The sequence below is a fragment of the Leptodactylus fuscus genome, chromosome 11 (assembly GCF_031893055.1).
Source record: "Leptodactylus fuscus isolate aLepFus1 chromosome 11, aLepFus1.hap2, whole genome shotgun sequence".
Lineage (NCBI taxonomy): Eukaryota > Metazoa > Chordata > Amphibia > Anura > Leptodactylidae > Leptodactylus > Leptodactylus fuscus.
Genome location: NC_134275.1, coordinates 54,177,455 through 54,199,137, shown reverse-complemented (window position 1 = coordinate 54,199,137; position 21,683 = coordinate 54,177,455). Strand labels below are relative to the sequence as shown.

The 21,683-nt window shown below is 43.0% G+C and overlaps 1 protein-coding gene and 1 long non-coding RNA gene across 4 annotated transcripts in view; both read right to left on the bottom strand.

The window, feature by feature from the left end:
- Nucleotides 1-16,349, bottom strand: part of XPNPEP2 (X-prolyl aminopeptidase 2) — a 29,023-nt gene extending 12,674 nt beyond the window's left edge. The window contains exons 1-8 of the mRNA XM_075259921.1: nt 16,201-16,349; nt 8,998-9,062; nt 7,658-7,768; nt 6,999-7,062; nt 5,050-5,154; nt 4,417-4,503; nt 959-1,105; nt 703-804 (exon numbers count right to left, since the gene is read on the bottom strand). Of these exons, the coding sequence (XP_075116022.1) occupies nt 703-804; nt 959-1,105; nt 4,417-4,503; nt 5,050-5,154; nt 6,999-7,062; nt 7,658-7,768; nt 8,998-9,062; nt 16,201-16,261 (742 nt within the window). The 5' untranslated portion in view covers nt 16,262-16,349. The remainder of the gene's footprint in view (nt 1-702; nt 805-958; nt 1,106-4,416; nt 4,504-5,049; nt 5,155-6,998; nt 7,063-7,657; nt 7,769-8,997; nt 9,063-16,200) is intronic.
- Nucleotides 1-18,412, bottom strand: part of LOC142184122 (uncharacterized) — a 437,945-nt gene extending 419,533 nt beyond the window's left edge. Inside the window, exons 1-3 of one of the 3 annotated variants that reach the window (XR_012711804.1) lie at nt 18,277-18,412; nt 17,485-17,627; nt 17,030-17,267 (exon numbers count right to left, since the gene is read on the bottom strand). This is a non-coding gene — a long non-coding RNA (uncharacterized LOC142184122). The other 2 variants (XR_012711802.1, XR_012711803.1) reach the window with 2 other exon arrangements.
- Between the last annotated feature and the right edge of the window lie 3,271 nt (nt 18,413-21,683).

Genomic DNA, 21,683 nt, shown 5'->3' with positions numbered 1-21,683 from the left:
ACATTCCTGCAAAATGAGCAGGAATAGGATCTTTTGTGCCTTTTGTCATGGTCCCTTACATGAACATGTGATAGTACATGGTAGTACATAAGAAAACAATGGTAGTGTGATAAACACTAAATCTATCACGTGCATGAACCCTGAAAAAGTTACAATTTCAGCCCACGCTCATTCTACAAAGCATTTTGGATATTGTTTGTGTATTGCAGGGAATGGGATTGTGATTTCCTGGCAGCAGCAGAAAAATCCAATTGGCCAGTAACACAGCATGGGTCATGTCTTGTGCAGGGTTACAGAGGGCAATGATCCATTACTTATTATCTGGTGGCTCCCTGGGGCAGGAGGGTGGACCCATAACCCAGAATTATAGAACTCAATATGGACTGCAACATTAATAAACAATAGATCTGGGAAGACTCCAAAGAGGAAATAAAGGCCTCTCATGTACGAAGGTCAGGTTGACTTCATGTTTTGTGTTAATTGTTTCTCAGACTCTGCGCTCCCTGTATATTATATTACATGATGGGGCAGATGTCAGAATGATCCTGGAGGTAACACTAGAGTGGAGTAAACAGGGTCCAAAAAGATCCCTGACCAAGACTCTGAGCGGTTCTACCAACTGTCCTCAAAGCCAAGTCTACACCCCACCACGATGACCCCATCCCCTGTACAATGGGGGTATTTCCTGAAAGCAGAACCTACATGCACTTTCCTCCAGAGCAGACAGCAGCACCGCCGTTGGCTTCTGGGAATGTTGTTCCATTTGGTTCCGGATATTTAGCACTTTTTCCTGCCAGGTGCTGCCTGGGAAAGAGAGGAGAATGTGATAATACATAGAAAACTCCCCATGTCTCCCCATGTCGAAAACTGGACTGATTCCATACCCGCCCTGTATGTCTTGTTATTAAGTCTAGGTTGTGACAGTGCTCGTATGAGATGGAGAATTGTCATTTCTTACCTATAAACTCATTGGGAATGAAATAGATTTCACTGCTTGGCAGAAGGGGGCGCTGGCTCCCCCACACTTCGTCCACCAGGTTGTTGGGTATGGAACGTAGAATTTTCCCAGAATCCTCCAATAAATTGTTGAAGGAATTCCAGTCATCTAGGAAGAGAAAAAGATTTTTGAGATTTTTTTAAAATTTTACTTATTACCCAACAGCTAACTGTCTTCTTATCTGGGTGACCACCGATCTGATACATGGAGATACAATTGTAGCAAAGCTGAATGTGAATCTTTATTGTTTCTTCTGTGCAATAAAAAACTCATTGGGGAAATGTAGGAAGTGGTAAAAGTAACAAAGTTGCCAACAGCGACCAATTGGATTGAACTCCTAATGTCATAGATAACTATACTGCTAGGAGTCCTCTCCCTGTATACTGTCCTGTAGTGATTATAGCACAGTACAATATATACCACTGGGGGGCAGGGACTCCTAATATCGTAGATAACTATATACTGCTAGGAGTCCCTCTATCTGTATACTGTCCTGTAGTGATTATAGCACAGGACAGTATATACCACTGGGGGCAGGGACTCCTAATATCATAGATAACTATATACTGCTAGGAGTCCCTCTATCTGTATACTGTCCTGTAGTGATTATAGCACAGTACAATATATACCACTGGGGGCAGGGACTCCTAATATCACAGATAACTATACTGCTAGGAGTCCCTCTCCCTGTATACTGTCCTGTAGTGATTATAGCACAGGACAGTATATACCACTGGGGGCAGGGACTCCTAATATCATAGATAACTATATACTGCTAGGAGTCCTCTCCCTGTATACTGTCCTGTAGTGATTATAGCACAGTACAATATATACCACTGGGGGCAGGGACTCCTAATATCATAGATAACTATATACTGCTAGGAGTCCCTCTATCTGTATACTGTCCTGTAGTGATTATAGCACAGTACATTATATATCACTGGGGGCAGGGACTCCTAATATCACAGATAACTATATACTGCTAGGAGTCCCTCTATCTGTATACTGTCCTGTAGTGATTATAGCACAGGACAGTATATACCACTGGGGGCAGGGACTCCTAATATCATAGATAACTATATACTGCTAGGAGTCCCTCTATCTGTATACTGTCCTGTAGTGATTATAGCACAGTACATTATATATCACTGGGGGCAGGGACTCCTAATATCACAGATAACTATATACTGCTAGGAGTCCCTCTATCTGTATACTGTCCTGTAGTGATTATAGCACAGTACATTATATATCACTGAGGGCAGGGACTCCTAATATCATAGATAACTATATACTGCTAGGAGTCCCTCTATCTGTATACTGTCCTGTAGTGATTATAGCACAGTACATTATATATCACTGGGGGCAGGGACTCCTAATATCACAGATAACTATATACTGCTAGGAGTCCCTCTATCTGTATACTGTCCTGTAGTGATTATAGCACAGTACATTATATATCACTGGGGGCAGGGACTCCTAATATCACAGATAACTATATACTGCTAGGAGTCCCTCTATCTGTATACTGTCCTGTAGTGATTATAGCACAGTACATTATATATCACTGGGGGCAGGGACTCCTAATATCACAGATAACTATACTACTAGGAGTCCCTCTATCTGTATACTGTCCTGTAGTGATTATAGCACAGGACATTATATATCACCGGGGGTCGGGGGACTCCTAATATCACAGATAACTATACTGCTAGGAGTCCCTCTATCTGTATACTGTCCTGTAGTGATTATAGTACAGGACAGTATATATCACTGAGGGCAGGGACTCCTAATATCACAGATAACTATATACTGCTAGGAGTCCCTCTCTCTGTATACTGTCCTGTAGTGATTATAGTACAGTACATTATATATCACCGGGGGTCGGGGGACTCCTAATATCACAGATAACTATACTTCTAGGAATCCCTCTATCTGTATACTGTCCTGTAGTGATTATAGCACAGGACAGTATATACCACTGGGGGCAGGGACTCCTAATATCATAGATAACTATATACTGCTAGGAGTCCCTCTATCTGTATACTGTCCTGTAGTGATTATAGCACAGGACAGTATATACCACTGGGGGCAGGGACTCCTAATATCATAGATAACTATATACTGCTAGGAGTCCTCTCCCTGTATACTGTCCTGTAGTGATTATAGCACAGTACAATATATACCACTGGGGGCAGGGACTCCTAATATCATAGATAACTATATACTGCTAGGAGTCCCTCTATCTGTATACTGTCCTGTAGTGATTATAGCACAGTACATTATATATCACTGGGGGCAGGGACTCCTAATATCACAGATAACTATATACTGCTAGGAGTCCCTCTATCTGTATACTGTCCTGTAGTGATTATAGCACAGGACAGTATATACCACTGGGGGCAGGGACTCCTAATATCATAGATAACTATATACTGCTAGGAGTCCCTCTATCTGTATACTGTCCTGTAGTGATTATAGCACAGTACATTATATATCACTGGGGGCAGGGACTCCTAATATCACAGATAACTATATACTGCTAGGAGTCCCTCTATCTGTATACTGTCCTGTAGTGATTATAGCACAGTACATTATATATCACTGGGGGCAGGGACTCCTAATATCACAGATAACTATATACTGCTAGGAGTCCCTCTATCTGTATACTGTCCTGTAGTGATTATAGCACAGTACATTATATATCACTGGGGGCAGGGACTCCTAATATCACAGATAACTATACTACTAGGAGTCCCTCTATCTGTATACTGTCCTGTAGTGATTATAGCACAGGACATTATATATCACCGGGGGTCGGGGGACTCCTAATATCACAGATAACTATACTGCTAGGAGTCCCTCTATCTGTATACTGTCCTGTAGTGATTATAGTACAGGACAGTATATATCACTGAGGGCAGGGACTCCTAATATCACAGATAACTATATACTGCTAGGAGTCCCTCTCTCTGTATACTGTCCTGTAGTGATTATAGTACAGTACATTATATATCACCGGGGGTCGGGGGACTCCTAATATCACAGATAACTATACTTCTAGGAATCCCTCTATCTGTATACTGTCCTGTAGTGATTATAGCACAGTACAGTATATACCACTGGAGGGCAGGGACTCCTAATATCATAGATAACTATACTGCTAGGAGTCCCTCTATCTGTATACTGTCCTGTAGTGATTATAGCACAGGACATTATATATCACCGGGGGTCGGGGGACTCCTAATATCATAGATAACTATATACTGCTAGGAGTCCCTCTATCTGTATACTGTCCTGTTTTGATGACTTAAAGATGTCTTGGGTCGAAAGTGTTTGGATGGGTCATCGGTATCACCATTTATACCAACTCTGAGATGTGTTTTTTTTTTCAAAGAAAGTCTCATAAAGTGACCACAAACCGATAGAAAAAAGGAAAGGGTCGTAGCCGATGACATCTCCATCCTTCAGTTCTTGTAGGATCCAGGACACGATTTCAGAAGTGGAGACTGGAAACAACAGAGAAATCATTTAGTATAAGACCTACAAGATACCAGAAGACTAATAAGACTGGAATACATACAATATAACTAATCCTACTGTGATAAGGACAAGTCTGCAAGAATAATGGATGTGGGCAGGGTTTATGTCACTGCAAATTTGCAGGTTTGCAGTATTTTTCGGTGTAGCCCGCTATGTGGGGCCTTAGCCTCAAAATTAGTATGTTCCATGTATCTGCACAGTGTGGTTCTGATTTTAGGGTTTGCTTCCATACGATTAGAACAAAGCAAATTTTCGGTAGCAGAAAATCTCACAGCAGAAAAAAAATGATGCAAAATTATTTTGTTGTTGTGCATTTTTGGAAATATTTCAAATTTACAACAGATTTAACTCTTTGCATTTCATCTTCTGAAAAGGACTGTCACTCAGCTTTCCCAGACTCCTGAATGGCTACCTATTCACAACCACAGTACTCTATTGTCTAATCTCTAGTAGGAGATCCATTTATCACATGTATAATATTAGCTGGTAATAGTTTCATTGGATTTACTGACGTATCTTCTGCAGTTCCCAGTTGCAGTCCATCTCCCTCTCCGCCTGGATCCAGTAGCGACTATCTGTGAAGACGGCGCCTCTGGTCAGAGTGACTGCTGCGGTACCTGAAATGACAGAACAAAATATATTATGGAGGCCTTGAGCTTTTTAAAGCATATAAGTTTCTGTTCTGGGGGTCCCCGAGCGCAGACGTAAACCGGGCCTTACTGCTTGGAATCTAGACTGACACATTGTTACAGATCCTCAGAACTAAAGAGATCACCTGTAACTCACAGAGGAATAGATACTGGTCAGGCATGCAAAAATCAGCAAGCAGAGATCCTAAAGAGGAAGGATACACAAAGTCCATATTGTATCCCATTACATAGTGATTAAGCTTTATGTACGTACGAACTGCTGAAGAGTTGTCACATTACAGACATTGGTGGCATATCACCAGGATAGCACACACTAGTGATCAGAGGGCTCATAAAGATTAAGCCTTTCATAAATCTATAACAAGACAATCCACTTAAGTTACCATTTATCTTATCTATTGTAGCATCTCATTCTAGATCCTGTGACCTCTAGACCCATTAGATACAATGTAACAAAGCAGATCCTGTAAATATCAGAACATGGATTATTTCCTGTTATCATAGGAAATGTGCAGATTCATCGCCTCTCTGTAAATCATTCACCATAATGAACATCGCTGGTAATAAAGGAGAACGTCCTGCTGGAGACAATGTACTAAAGCAACTGTACCTGGAGGACATGTGACGTGTACAATAGGGGGATTAGGGAACGTACATGCTACAGAAATTAGAACAGCCCCTTCCTACCATAGTTACCATATACATAATCCAACTAATAACTTGAATGGATAGTCCATTGCTGCCGTCGATGGTTTGCCTGCTCCAGGTTTTCAGCAGCTCTTAAGCTTTCCTGCTGCTGAACTTGTTCCTCACGCCATGCCTGTGATTGTTCCGACATCTCAGCATCTCGCTGGGGCTCCATATAATGAACGTGTTGCTGGCGTTGATGATCTGCCTGCTCTGGCGTTTTGGCAGCTGTCTAGCTGGCCTGCCGCTGAACTCATTCCTCGCACTGTGCCTGTGATTGTTCCGGCATCTCAGCAGCTCGCTAGGACTCCATATAATGAGTGTGTTCCTGGCATCGACGATCCGCCTGCTCCGGCGTTTTGGCAGCTGTTACAGCTGGCCTGTCACTGAACTAATTCCTCACGCTGTGCCCATGATTGTTCCGACATCTCATCAGCTCGCTGGGACACCATATGATGAGCATGCTGTTGGCGCCATTGATCCCCATCAGCTCCGCTTGAGGAGAGCTCTGTGACTTCTGGCTTCCTTCAAAGCTCGTGTCGTTTTAGAATTCTGCAACAAATTAGATTTTCTTTTTCCCGGCATGTTTAATATTAGCAAACTGCCAATTTGGATTAAAGGTGTTTTCCCATCCAGTGTGTCAGCCCTGCCTGGAGCAGATCAGATAATATGCAAAGGTGTGTACACAAACCACCAAGGGTTAGTTTGTGTTTACGCATAGAGATAACAGCCCTGGCTTTCTCAGAAGGCGAGATAAGAGCAGTGTAATATAGTATGTGAACATAAATTCATAACAGTCGTGAAGCCATGTCATTTACTGGCATAAAAAGTATCCTATGTGTTAATTGAGGTTACAATCTATCTGTGTGCCGAATTTCATCCAAATCCGTTCAGCTGTTTTTGCATGATTGAATAACAAACACACAAACATCCAAACTTTCACATTTATAATATTATTAGGATAGGATATATATTTTATATTCCAGCCATACGTTTAGTCGTATATAGAGTTTTTATAAATTTGATGCAATTTCCACCATTTTAATTGAATAGTAAGTGCATATTTCCTAAGACACTGCTGATGAATCTCCCTATTGTAACATACAAGCCTAGAGATTTCCTACCTGAAGATCCTTTAAAGCCGGTCAACCATTGTCTCCGTCTTTCACGTTCTGCAGAGTATCCGCCCTGATTATACAATGTAAAGTGAGATTAAAAACTAAAAGCCAAAGCCATCTCCTCAATATATGTCAGATACATCTCAAATATTCTGAATGTTGTCGGCAACCTTTATCTTCACCCCCATTTATTTCCTCACATCATGATATAGCACCGTCATATGCAGCTCTGTCCTAGGTTATCCAGGGGTCAATGAGGGTCTAGTTACTCCCCTGTTACTCTCAGTCTGTGATTCCCCCACAAGATTAGCACACTTTTTTCCCAAATGTCCTGGTCAACATCCTCATCATCATAGTTACATAGTTACATAGTAGGTGAGGTTGGATAAAGACATTAGTCCATCAAGTCCAACCTATAACCCTACAATATCCTACAGTGTTGATCCAGGGGAAGGCAAAAAACCCCATGAGGCTCATGCCAATTGCCCTATTTCAGGGGAAAAAATTCCTTCCTGACTCCAAATCTGGCAGTCAGTATAAAACCCCGGATCAACATGGGTTTTTATACTGACTGTCCGATTTGGAGTCGGGAAGGAATTTTTTCATGTTTACGTCTAAACATCCAAGCATGAATGACTATGAACAGATTGATCAGTTCTTCTCACCAAGTGAGGATCGGTGGCCGGAATAATATAAGCCGAGATGTTGAGCGCTCTCATTTTCTGGCGAAGATTGTTCAGGTCTGCAGTAGAGTCCTTCACAGTGGGTGGAATATACTGGAGAGAAAATACAGCAACAAAAATATAAGGGAGAAGAAGAAGAAGAAGAAGAAGAAGAAGAAGAAGAAGAAGAAGAAGAAGAAGAAGAAGAAGAAGAAGAAGAAGCAGAAGCAGAAGAAGAAGAAGAAGAAGAAGAAGAAGAAGAAGAAGAAGAAGAAGAAGAAGAAGAAGAAGAAGAAGAAGAAGAAGAAGAAGAAGAAGAAGAAGAGCAAGAAGGAAAGAGAAGAGATGAAGAATGGAGGTAGGAAAAGAAGACCAAAGAGAAGAAGCAAAAGAAAGAGGAGATGATGGAAAATGGCAAGAATACAAACTGGAGTGAAGAGCAAAGGGAGAAGGAAGGGAAGATGAAGGAAAATAGCAAGAAGCAAGAGCTGATGGAGAAGAAAGAGGAGATGATGGAAAATGTCAAGAAGACAAACTGGAGCAAAAGGAGAAGGGTGAGAAGATGAAGGAAAATAGCAAGAAGGAACAGAGAAGGAAGAGCTGATGGAGAAGGAAGAATAGGTGGAAGATACCAAGAAGGAAAAGATAAGATAACATAAAATAATCCTTTAATAGTCTCACCATAGATGAGGGAGGAGAAGAAGATGGAATCACGGATGACAGAGAATGGAAAAAAAAAAAGAGTGAAGAGAAGTGGAAGAGGAAAGACGTGATGATAGAGAATAGCACAAAGAAGAATAAAAAGAAGATGATGCTGAAGGATAGAAATAAGGAAACAAGAAGATAAGGAAGAGAAAAGGATAAGATGTAAGACAAGGGAGAAGTGGAAATGGAAGAATGAAAAGAATGAGAAGTAATTCAAAGAGGAGGACAATGAGAAAGTAGAAGAAGACAATGGAGGAGAGCAATGAGAAAAAAGAGCAGGAGAACGGAAAGAAGAGGAGGAACATTGGGGCAGATTTACTATTGTGGCTATGACTAGTCCCCGAGGTAAATGTGGCACAATATTTCAATATTTGGTACATTCTGGAGTATCTAGTATGGTCCATTTTTGTTTTTTTAATATAATTTGATAGACATGTCATTAACCGCCATCTAATGATAATAGATAACTCTGCTCTTCTTGTCCCAGTCTATACGGCAAAGCTGGCAAGTGACATGTTTCTACTACAATCCTGACATCCATCATGTGTTGTTTTCTGATGATACATTCCCTTTTAGTGGTCAGACTTGTCTCAGCAGGGACATAGTATGTGATATACTATGCCAGGTTACAGTCTTACTGGGGGGTTGGACGTGCAATCCCTTATGGTTGTGTCCTGGGGCTTTGGGACTCCTTCAGTAAATCCTGAAAAAAACAATGAAGAATATTTTTTGTTACAATGAGAAATACAAAATATCTGCAGAATAAATCCGGACACATAGTAGAAATATTCCATCCTAATCTGCACCGTCCCAGATATGTGCAGAAATCTAGATTGAGCGATAATACTCAGTAATTGTTATACAAATTAGATACATTTATCAAGACTCTAAGGTCACCAGAACACATCGCAGTGATGTCAAAAGCAAATCTGTAATAGGTAACACTTCTTATTATTTCTCACAACAGGGTTTGTCACAATCCTATGTAAAGTATACAATCCTTTGTCCTCGACTGCCCCGTCCCACATGTCAATGTACAGCTGTGGAGTGCGGAGGTCGTGATGCAGATCATCCGATTCCTGAGCAGGGAGCCAGCAATAAAATACAGCCATGGCTAAAATCCAACCTCATCATCACCACATTGTCATTAATTAACCCTCTGCATCCCAAATGTACTTAACCGGTCATGTTAGTAAATAAGTGTGTGACCCTGTCATCACAATAAGTCACTGCACTGCACTGGGTCGTCACACTTGTCTCCTGAAATACTCTGTGCTGCTGAAGTTCCTGCTGATTCCCAGTATGGGGAATGGGGGAGCTATATTTATTTATTTAATTTTTACTAACTTTTGGCCATAGACATAAATAAGCAATTAATTTGTAATAAAATAATTGCCTGATATTATTTTTTTGTAACTTTACTAAACAAAGAGTCACTTTTTTTTTTAAACTGGCATGTAGAATTATGATATATAGTTATATACTAGCATGGCATGTCCGTGAAGAAGAATGATATTGAGGTTTTAAGGCAGAGAAAATCATTTCATAGACAGTGGTGCAGCCTGGGATCACTGTTAGTGTTTCTGTCTCCCATAGACAGTAGTGCAGCCTCTGATCACTGTTAGTGTTTCTGTCTCCCATAGACAGTAGTGCAGCCTGTGATCACTGTTAGTATTTCTGTCCCCCATAGATAGTAGTGCAGCCTCTGATTACTGTTAGTATTTCTGTCTCCCATAGACAGTAGTGCAGCCTGGGATCACTGTTAGTATTTCTGTCTCCCATAGACAGTAGTGCAGCCTCTGATCACTGTTAGTATTTCTGTCTCCCATAGACAGTAGTGCAGCCTCTGATCACTGTTAGTATTTCTGTCTCCCATAGACAGTAGTGCAGCCTGTGATCACTGTTAGTATTTCTGTCTCCCATAGACAGTAGTGCAGCCTGTGATCACTGTTAGTATTTCTGTCCCCCATAGACAGTAGTGCAGCCTGTGATCACTGTTAGTGTTTCTGTCTCCCATAGACAGTAGTGCAGCCTGTGATCACTGTTAGTGTTTCTGTCCCCCATAGACAGTAGTGCAGCCTGTGATCACTGTTAGTATTTCTGTCTCCCATAGACAGTAGTGCAGCCTGGGATCACTGTTAGTATTTCTGTCTCCCATAGACAGTAGTGCAGCCTCTGATCACTGTTAGTATTTCTGTCTCCCATAGACAGTAGTGCAGCCTGGGATCACTGTTAGTATTTCTGTCTCCCATAGACAGTAGTGCAGCCTCTGATCACTGTTAGTATTTCTGTCTCCCATAGACAGTAGTGCAGCCTGTGATCACTGTTAGTATTTCTGTCCCCCATAGACAGTAGTGCAGCCTGGGATCACTGTTAGTGTTTCTGTCTCCCATAGACAGTAGTGCAGCCTGGGATCACTGTTAGTATTTCTGTCTCCCATAGACAGTAGTGCAGCCTGGGATCACTGTTAGTATTTCTGTCTCCCATAGACAGTAGTGCAGCCTCTGATCACTGTTAGTATTTCTGTCTCCCATAGACAGTAGTGCAGCCTGGGATCACTGTTAGTATTTCTGTCTCCCATAGACAGTAGTGCAGCCTGGGATCACTGTTAGTATTTCTGTCTCCCATAGACAGTAGTGCAGCCTCTGATCACTGTTAGTATTTCTGTCCCCCATAGACAGTAGTGCAGCCTGTGATCACTGTTAGTGTTTCTGTCCCCCATAGACAGTAGTGCAGCCTGTGATCACTGTTAGTGTTTCTGTCTCCCATAGACAGTAGTGCAGCCTGTGATCACTGTTAGTGTTTCTGTCCCCCATAGACAGTAGTGCAGCCTGTGATCACTGTTAGTATTTCTGTCTCCCATAGACAGTAGTGCAGCCTGTGATCACTGTTAGTGTTTCTGTCTCCCATAGACAGTAGTGCAGCCTGTGATCACTGTTAGTGTTTCTGTCTCCCATAGACAGTAGTGCAGCCTGTGATCACTGTTAGTATTTCTGTCCCCCATAGACAGTAGTGTAGCCTGTGATCACTGTTAGTATTTCTGTCTCCCATAGACAGTAGTGCAGCCTGTGATCACTGTTAGTGTTTCTGTCTCCCATAGACAGTAGTGCAGCCTGTGATCACTGTTAGTGTTTCTGTCCCCCATAGACAGTAGTGCAGCCTGTGATCACTGTTAGTGTTTCTGTCCCCCATAGACAGTAGTGCAGCCTGTGATCACTGTTAGTATTTCTGTCTCCCATAGACAGTAGTGCAGCCTGTGATCACTGCTAGTATTTCTGTCTCCCATAGACAGTAGTGCAGCCTGTGATCACTGTTAGTATTTCTGTTCCCATAGACAGTAGTGCAGCCTGTGATCACTGTTAGTATTTCTGTTCCCATAGACAGTGGTGCAGCCTGGGATCACTGTTAGTATTTCTGTCTCCCATAGACAGTAGTGCAGCCTGTGATCACTGTTAGTGTTTCTGTCTCCCATAGACAGTAGTGCAGCCTGTGATCACTGTTAGTGTTTCTGTCTCCCATAGACAGTAGTGCAGCCTGTGATCACTGTTAGTGTTTCTGTCTCCCATAGACAGTAGTGCAGCCTGTGATCACTGTTAGTATTTCTGTCTCCCATAGACAGTAGTGCAGCCTGTGATCACTGTTAGTGTTTCTGTCTCCCATAGACAGTAGTGCAGCCTGTGATCACTGTTAGTATTTCTGTCCCCCATAGACAGTAGTGCAGCCTGTGATCACTGTTAGTGTTTCTGTCTCCCATAGACAGTAGTGCAGCCTGTGATCACTGTTAGTGTTTCTGTCCCCCATAGACAGTAGTGCAGCCTGTGATCACTGTTAGTATTTCTGTCTCCCATAGACAGTAGTGCAGCCTGGGATCACTGTTAGTATTTCTGTCTCCCATAGACAGTAGTGCAGCCTCTGATCACTGTTAGTATTTCTGTCTCCCATAGACAGTAGTGCAGCCTGGGATCACTGTTAGTATTTCTGTCTCCCATAGACAGTAGTGCAGCCTCTGATCACTGTTAGTATTTCTGTCTCCCATAGACAGTAGTGCAGCCTGTGATCACTGTTAGTATTTCTGTCCCCCATAGACAGTAGTGCAGCCTGGGATCACTGTTAGTGTTTCTGTCTCCCATAGACAGTAGTGCAGCCTGGGATCACTGTTAGTATTTCTGTCTCCCATAGACAGTAGTGCAGCCTGGGATCACTGTTAGTATTTCTGTCTCCCATAGACAGTAGTGCAGCCTCTGATCACTGTTAGTATTTCTGTCTCCCATAGACAGTAGTGCAGCCTGGGATCACTGTTAGTATTTCTGTCTCCCATAGACAGTAGTGCAGCCTGGGATCACTGTTAGTATTTCTGTCTCCCATAGACAGTAGTGCAGCCTCTGATCACTGTTAGTATTTCTGTCCCCCATAGACAGTAGTGCAGCCTGTGATCACTGTTAGTGTTTCTGTCCCCCATAGACAGTAGTGCAGCCTGTGATCACTGTTAGTGTTTCTGTCTCCCATAGACAGTAGTGCAGCCTGTGATCACTGTTAGTGTTTCTGTCCCCCATAGACAGTAGTGCAGCCTGTGATCACTGTTAGTGTTTCTGTCTCCCATAGACAGTAGTGCAGCCTGTGATCACTGTTAGTATTTCTGTCCCCCATAGACAGTAGTGCAGCCTGTGATCACTGTTAGTGTTTCTGTCCCCCATAGACAGTAGTGCAGCCTGTGATCACTGTTAGTGTTTCTGTCTCCCATAGACAGTAGTGCAGCCTGTGATCACTGTTAGTGTTTCTGTCCCCCATAGACAGTAGTGCAGCCTGTGATCACTGTTAGTATTTCTGTCTCCCATAGACAGTAGTGCAGCCTCTGATCACTGTTAGTATTTCTGTCTCCCATAGACAGTAGTGCAGCCTGTGATCACTGTTAGTGTTTCTGTCTCCCATAGACAGTAGTGCAGCCTGTGATCACTGTTAGTGTTTCTGTCTCCCATAGACAGTAGTGCAGCCTGTGATCACTGTTAGTATTTCTGTCCCCCATAGACAGTAGTGCAGCCTGTGATCACTGTTAGTATTTCTGTCTCCCATAGACAGTAGTGCAGCCTGTGATCACTGTTAGTGTTTCTGTCTCCCATAGACAGTAGTGCAGCCTGTGATCACTGTTAGTGTTTCTGTCCCCCATAGACAGTAGTGCAGCCTGTGATCACTGTTAGTGTTTCTGTCCCCCATAGACAGTAGTGCAGCCTGTGATCACTGTTAGTATTTCTGTCTCCCATAGACAGTAGTGCAGCCTGTGATCACTGTTAGTGTTTCTGTCTCCCATAGACAGTAGTGCAGCCTGTGATCACTGCTAGTATTTCTGTCTCCCATAGACAGTAGTGCAGCCTGTGATCACTGTTAGTATTTCTGTCTCCCATAGACAGTAGTGCAGCCTGTGATCACTGCTAGTATTTCTGTCTCCCATAGACAGTAGTGCAGCCTGTGATCACTGTTAGTATTTCTGTTCCCATAGACAGTAGTGCAGCCTGTGATCACTGTTAGTATTTCTGTTCCCATAGACAGTGGTGCAGCCTGGGATCACTGTTAGTATTTCTGTCTCCCATAGACAGTAGTGCAGCCTGTGATCACTGTTAGTGTTTCTGTCTCCCATAGACAGTAGTGCAGCCTGTGATCACTGTTAGTGTTTCTGTCTCCCATAGACAGTAGTGCAGCCTGTGATCACTGTTAGTGTTTCTGTCTCCCATAGACAGTAGTGCAGCCTGTGATCACTGTTAGTATTTCTGTCTCCCATAGACAGTAGTGCAGCCTGTGATCACTGTTAGTGTTTCTGTCTCCCATAGACAGTAGTGCAGCCTGTGATCACTGTTAGTGTTTCTGTCTCCCATAGACAGTAGTGCAGCCTGTGATCACTGTTAGTATTTCTGTCTCCCATAGACAGTAGTGCAGCCTGTGATCACTGTTAGTATTTCTGTATCCCATAGACAGTAGTGCAGCCTGGGATCACTGTTAGTGTTTCTGTCTCCCATAGACAGTAGTGCAGCCTGTGATCACTGTTAGTATTTCTGTCTCCCATAGACAGTAGTGCAGCCTGTGATCACTGTTAGTATTTCTGTCTCCCATAGACAGTAGTGCAGCCTGTGATCACTGTTAGTGTTTCTGTCTCCCATAGACAGTAGTGCAGCCTGTGATCACTGTTAGTGTTTCTGTCTCCCATAGACAGTAGTGCAGCCTGTGATCACTGTTAGTATTTCTGTCTCCCATAGACAGTAGTGCAGCCTGTGATCACTGTTAGTATTTCTGTCTCCCATAGACAGTAGTGCAGCCTGTGATCACTGTTAGTGTTTCTGTCTCCCATAGACAGTAGTGCAGCCTGTGATCACTGTTAGTATTTCTGTCTCCCATAGACAGTAGTGCAGCCTGTGATCACTGTTAGTATTTCTGTCTCCCATAGACAGTAGTGCAGCCTCTGATTACTGTTAGTGTTTCTGTCTCCCATAGACAGTAGTGCAGCCTCTGATCACTGTTAGTGTTTCTGTCTCCCATAGACAGTAGTGCAGCCTGTGATCAGTTAGTATTTCTGACTCCTATAGACAGTAGTGCAGCCTGGGATCACTGTTAGTGTTTCTGTGTCCCATAGACAGTAGTGCAGCCTGTGATCACTGTTAGTGTTTCTGTCTCCCATAGACAGTGGTGCAGCCTGTGATCACTGTTAGTGTTTCTGTCTCCCATAGACAGTAGTGCAGCCTCTGATCACTGTTAGTATTTCTGTCTCCCATAGACAGTAGTGCAGCCTGTGATCACTGTTAGTATTTCTGACTCCTATAGACAGTAGTGCAGCCTGGGATCACTGTTAGTGTTTCTGTCTCCCATAGACAGTGGTGCAGCCTTTGTCCTCTTCTACTGTTTTTGTCTTCCATACAATTGGAGGAATTACAAAGGACAGTAAATCCGGGCAGGAGGCAGCAGTGAGCCCTGACAACTGCTTGACCTTGGCAGGTGTTTGTAGTCCTGCTCCTTGTCTGAACTGGGTGTTTCATTCATACCTACTATGGATCCATGGATACAGAGACCATTTCAGTCCCACAAATGCAAGAGCAGGGTATAGAAAGCATGGACTCCAGACTGAGACTATGCATGTATTTCCCCTGCAGAACCTGCAGCAGAAAGCTGAGCATTGGTGTGTTCACAGATTACTGCCATCAGTGTGTGACCGCCTACCCCGGTTTGTGTGTTGAAACTTTGGGGCAAGATGGGATAGGACACATAGGAAGCATCTGCCATTAACTAACATGGAAACAATGGTGGGCACATTTACAAAGCTGAACAAACTCTAAGACATTGTACCTGCACTGATACATTGTAACAAAGGATCAGGACAATAGCATAATTTTTGCACTTGGTTTCCATTAGAGGATTCCCTCACCCATTCTGCTTGAAAAACTGGGCGGAAACCTGACAAACTCCACTTTTAAAGCAGACTCTGTTTTTCAGGTTCCCAAGTGGACCCAAAGGACGGAAACCTGAATGCTAGTGTGAACCTAGCCCAACATGTGCACAACATTTACCAAGGACATCATAAATACGCACCACAGTAAAACTAGTCTAAAAAGGCGCAACTGCAAAAAGTATGATAATAAATAGCCCCAATATATTATTGCTTGAACATCTTGCAGATATTAACCTATGCAGATAAATCATTGAAACGTGCCAAATAACAAACTCAGCGTTGCTGCACTGGAGACGTTGTATTTGGTATTTTATAGTATTTAGCATTGACAGTCTGCGGTAAGTAACAAGTTCAGCTCTACTACATCTGTACTTGCAAATACCAATTTGAGCGATAGGCTGAACAAACCTACCATATTGTGTGAGGAGGATGAGAGTGATGGTCCAGATAAAGCCTTTCATGTCCTCCCCCATTGCTTGATGGGATCTGCAGCCTGGAGAGAGTGAGAGGGAATGACGGTTATATAAACCGCAGATTATAAAGTTACCAGCCACAGGTTATATGGTCACCAGGCAGTCACACAAAAGCTCATCTCTCCCATAGGTTGTTCAGTCCCACCCAACGGGATAGCAGCCGCCCCACACTGTAATATACGACTATTTCCTGTCTTCTTTGACCCCAAATATTAAACCATTGCCATAGCAAAGTTGTGAAAGTCAGATAAGAGGAAGAAAACATTGTCACTGTGTAGAAGAGAGGAATTTGTCAGGTGTTACACAGCTAAATAATCACTGTGTTATCTGTGGTGTTACATAGGACTGCAGGTGACATCTACTACATTACCTGTACTCAGAGAGTTATCACTGTGTTATCTGTAGTGTTACATAGGACTGCAGGTGACATCTACTACATTACCTGTACTCAGAGAGATATCACTGTGTTATCTGTAGTGTTACATAGGACTGCAGGTGACATCTACTACATTACCTGTACTCAGAGAGTTATCACTGTGTTATCTGTGGTGTTACATAGGACTGCAGGTGACATCTACTACATTACCTGTACTCAGAGAGTTATCACTGTGTTATCTGTGGTGTTACATAGGACTGCAGGTGACATCTACTACATTACCTGTACTCAGAGAGTTATCACTGTGTTATCTGTAGTGTTACATAGGACTGCAGGTGACATCTACTACATTACCTGTACTCAGAGAGTTATCACTGTGTTATCTGAGGTGTTACATAGGACTGCAGGTGACATCTACTACATTATCTGTACTCAGAGAGTTATCACTGTGTTATCTGTAGTGTTACATAGGACTGCAGGTGACATCTACTACATTATCTGTACTCACAGAGTTATCACTGTGTTATCTGTAGTGTTACATAGGACTGCAGGTGACATCTACTACATTATCTGTACTCAGAGAGTTATCACTGTGTTATCTGTAGTGTTACATAGGACTGCAGGTGACATCTACTACATTACCTGTACTCAGAGAGTTATCACTGTGTTATCTGTAGTGTTACATAGGACTGCAGGTGACATCTACTACATTACCTGTACTCAGAGAGTTATCACTGTGTTATCTGTGGTGTTACATAGGACTGCAGGTGACATCTACTATATTATCTGTACTCAGAGAGTTATCACTGTGTTATCTGTGGTGTTACATAGGACTGCAAGTGACAACTACTACATTACCTGTACTCAGAGAGTTATCACTGTGTTATCTGTGGTGTTACATAGGACTGCAGGTGTCATCTACTACATTATCTGTACTCAGAGAGTTATCACTGTGTTATCTGTGGTGTTACATAGGACTGCAGGTGACATCTACTATATTATCTGTACTCAGAGAGTTATCACTGTGTTATCTGTTGTGTTACATAGGACTGCAGGTGACATCTACTACATTACCTGTACTCAGAGAGTTATCACTGTGTTATCTGTGGTGTTACATAGGACTGCAGGTGACATCTACTACATTATCTGTACTCAGAGAGATATCACTGTGTTATCTGTGGTGTTACATAGGACTGCAGGTGACATCTACTACATTACCTGTACTCAGAGAGTTATCACTGTGTTATCTGTAGTGTTACATAGGACTGCAGGTGACATCTACTACATTACCTGTACTCAGAGAGTTATCACTGTGTTATCTGTAGTGTTACATAGGACTGCAGGTGACATCTACTACATTACCTGTACTCAGAGAGTTATCACTGTGTTATCTGTGGTGTTACATAGGACTGCAGGTGACATCTACTACATTATCTGTACTCAGAGAGTTATCACTGTGTTATCTGTAGTGTTACATAGGACTGCAGGTGACATCTACTACATTACCTGTACTCAGAGAGTTATCACTGTGTTATCTGTAGTGTTACATAGGACTGCAGGTGACATCTACTACATTATCTGTACTCAGAGAGTTATCACTGTGCTATCTGTGGTGTTACATAGGACTGCAGGTGACAACTACTACATTATCTGTACTCAGAGAGTTATCACTGTGTTATCTGTGGTGTTACATAGGACTGCAGGTGACATCTACTACATTACCTGTACTCAGAGAGTTATCACTGTGTTATTTGTAGTGTTACATAGGACTGCAGGTGACATCTACTATATTATCAGTACTTAGAGAGTTATCACTGTGTTATCTGAGGTGTTACATAGGACTGCAGGCGACATCTCCTACGTTGTCTGTACTCAGAGAGTTATCACTGTGTTATCTGTGGTGTTACATAGGACTGCAGGTGACATCTACTACATTACCTGTACTCAGAGAGTTATCACTGTGTTATCTGTGGTGTTACATAGGACTGCAGGTGACATCTACTACATTATCTGTACTCAGAGAGTTATCACTGTGTTATCTGTGGTGTTACATAGGACTGCAGGTGACATCTACTACATTACCTGTACTCAGAGAGTTATCACTGTGTTATCTGTGGTGTTACATAGGACTGCAGGTGACATCTACTACATTATCTGTACTCAGAGAGTTATCACTGTGTTATCTGTGGTGTTACATAGGACTGTCGGTGACATCTACTACATTACCTGTACTCAGAGAGTTATCACTGTGTTATCTGTGGTGTTACATAGGACTGTCGGTGACATCTACTACATTACCTGTACTCAGAGAGTTATCACTGTGCTATCTGTAGTGTTACATAGGACTGCAGGTGACATCTACTACATTATCTGTATATAGAGAGTTATCGCTGTGTTACAGTGTTGGCCAAAAGTATTGGCACCCCTGCAATTCTGTCAGATAATACTAATTTCTTCCAAAAAATGATTGCAATCACAAATGCTTTGGTATTATTATCTTCATTTAATTTGTCTTCAATGGAAAACCACAAAAAGAATTGTCAAAAAGCCAAATTGGATAAAATTCCACACCAAACATAAAAAAGGGGGTGGACAAAAGTATTGGCACTGTTTGAAAAATCATGTGATGCTTCTCTATTTGTGTAATTAACAGCACCTGTTACTTACCTGAGGCACCTAACAGGTAGTGGCAATAACTAAATCACACTTGCAGCCAGTTGAAAAGTTTAAAGTTGACTCAACCTCTGTCCTGTGTCCTTGTGTGTATCACATTGAGCATGGAGAAAAGAAAGAAGACCAAAGAACTGTCTGAGGACTTGAGAAGCAAAATTGTGAGGAAGCATGAGCAATCTCAAGGCTACAAGTCCATCTCCAAAGACCTGAATGTTCCTGTGTCTACCGTGCGCAGTGTCATCAAGAAGTTTAAAGCCCATGGCACTGTGGCTAACCTCCCTAGATGTGGACGGAAAAGAAAAATTCACGAGAGATTTCAACGCAAGATTGTGCAGATGGTGGATAAAGAACCTCGACTAACATCCAAACAAGTTCACGCTGCCGTGCAGTCCGAGGCTACAACAGTGTCACCCCGTACTATCCGTCAGCATCTGAATGAAAAGGGACTGTATGGTAGGAGACCCAGGAAGACCCCACTTCTTACCCAGAGACATTAAAAAGCCAGGCTGGAGTTTGCCAAAACTTACCTGAGAAAGCCAAAAACGTTTTGGAAGAATGTTCTCTGGTCAGATGAGACAAAAGTAGGAAAAGGCATCAACATAGAATTTACAGGAAAAAGAAAAGAGACCTTCAAAGAAAAGAACACGGGCCCTACAGTCAAACATGGCGGAGGTTCCCTGATGTTTTGGGGTTGCTTTGCTGCCTCTGGCACTGGACTGCTTGACCGTGTGCATGGCATTATGAAGTCTGAAGACTACCAACACATTGTGCAGCATAATGTAGGGCCCAGTGTGAGAAAGCTGGGTCTCCCTCAGAGGTCATGGGTCTTCCAGCAGGACAATGACCCAAAACACACTTCAGGTCAGCACTAGAAAATGGTTTGAGAGAAAGCCCTGGAGACTTGTAAAGTGGCAGCAATGAGTCCAGACCTGAATCCCATAGAACACCTGTGGGGGAGGAGAGATCTCTTCATGGCAGTTTGGAGAAGGCCTCCTTCACATCTCAGGGACCTGGAGCAGTTTGCCAAAGAAGAATGGTCTAAAATTCCAGCAGAGCCTTGTAAGGAACTCATTGATGGTTACCAGAAGCGGTTGTGCGCAGTTATTGTGTCTGAAGGTTGTGCTACCAAGTATTAGGCTGAGGGGGCCAATACTTTTGTCCGGCCCATTTTTGGAGTTTTGTGTAAAATGATCAATGATTTGACTTTTTTTTTCATTCTCTTTTGTGTTTTTTCATTGCAAGCAAAATAAATGAAGATATTACCAAAGAGATTGTGCTTGCAATCATTTTCTGGAAGAACAAGAGTCAGGGGCGTAACTACCGTAGAGGCAGTTGCCAGTTACCGTAGAGGCGACTGCCACAGGGCCCAAGCCATTAGGGGGCCCGGTGACAGCCGCTACCGCTGCGTTTTTTTAAAAATAGGCCGTTACGGGCCCTATTCATTTGCCGATCCTGGCTGGGCTGGGATCGGCAAGTGACACCGCGGGCCCCACAAATACTATCATTATACTCGGGGGTCTTTGCAGACCCCAGAGTATAATGATCGGCGGACCGGAGAGGTAAGGGAACATAACAAACACCGTTACTTACCTCTCCACGATCCTGCCAGGCCTCCGTCCTACTTTGTCTGACGTCTCTGACATCACATGAACCCGGCATGCTTCCCAGGTCATGTGACGTCCGACGTAATTAAAGAAGGACGTGAGCGACGGTCAACAGCATAGGAGCCGGGTACAGGTAAGCAACTGTGTTTTTTTTAAAAATGTTTTTATTCCCCGGGTCTCCGATTATTATACTCTGGGGTCTGAAAAGACCCCAGAGTATAATAATTGTTTATGGGTGTCCACAGAGGGACATAATACTGTGTGCAGGGGCCACTATTGGGGTACAATACTGTGTGCAGGGGGCACTGTGGGGGATAATACTGTGTGCAGGGGACACTATTGGGGATAATACTGTGTGCAGGGGCCAGTAAGGGACATAATACTGTGTGCAGGGGCCAGTAAGGGACATAATACTGTGTGCAGGGCTCACTATGGGGCATAATACTGTGTGCAGGGGTCACTATGGGGGATAATACTGTGTGCAGGGGCCACTATGGGGGATAATACTGTGTGCAGGGGTCACTATGGGGGATAATACTGTGTGCAGGGGACACTATTGGGGATAATACTGTGTGCAGGGGCCAGTAAGGGACATAATACTGTGTGCAGGGGCCAGTAAGGGACATAATACTGTGTGCAGGGGCCAGTAAGGGACATAATACTGTATGCAGGGGCCACTATGGGGGATAATACTGCATGCAGGGGCCAGTAAGGGACATAATACTGTGTGCAGGGAGCACTAAGGGACATAATACTGTGTGCAGGGGCC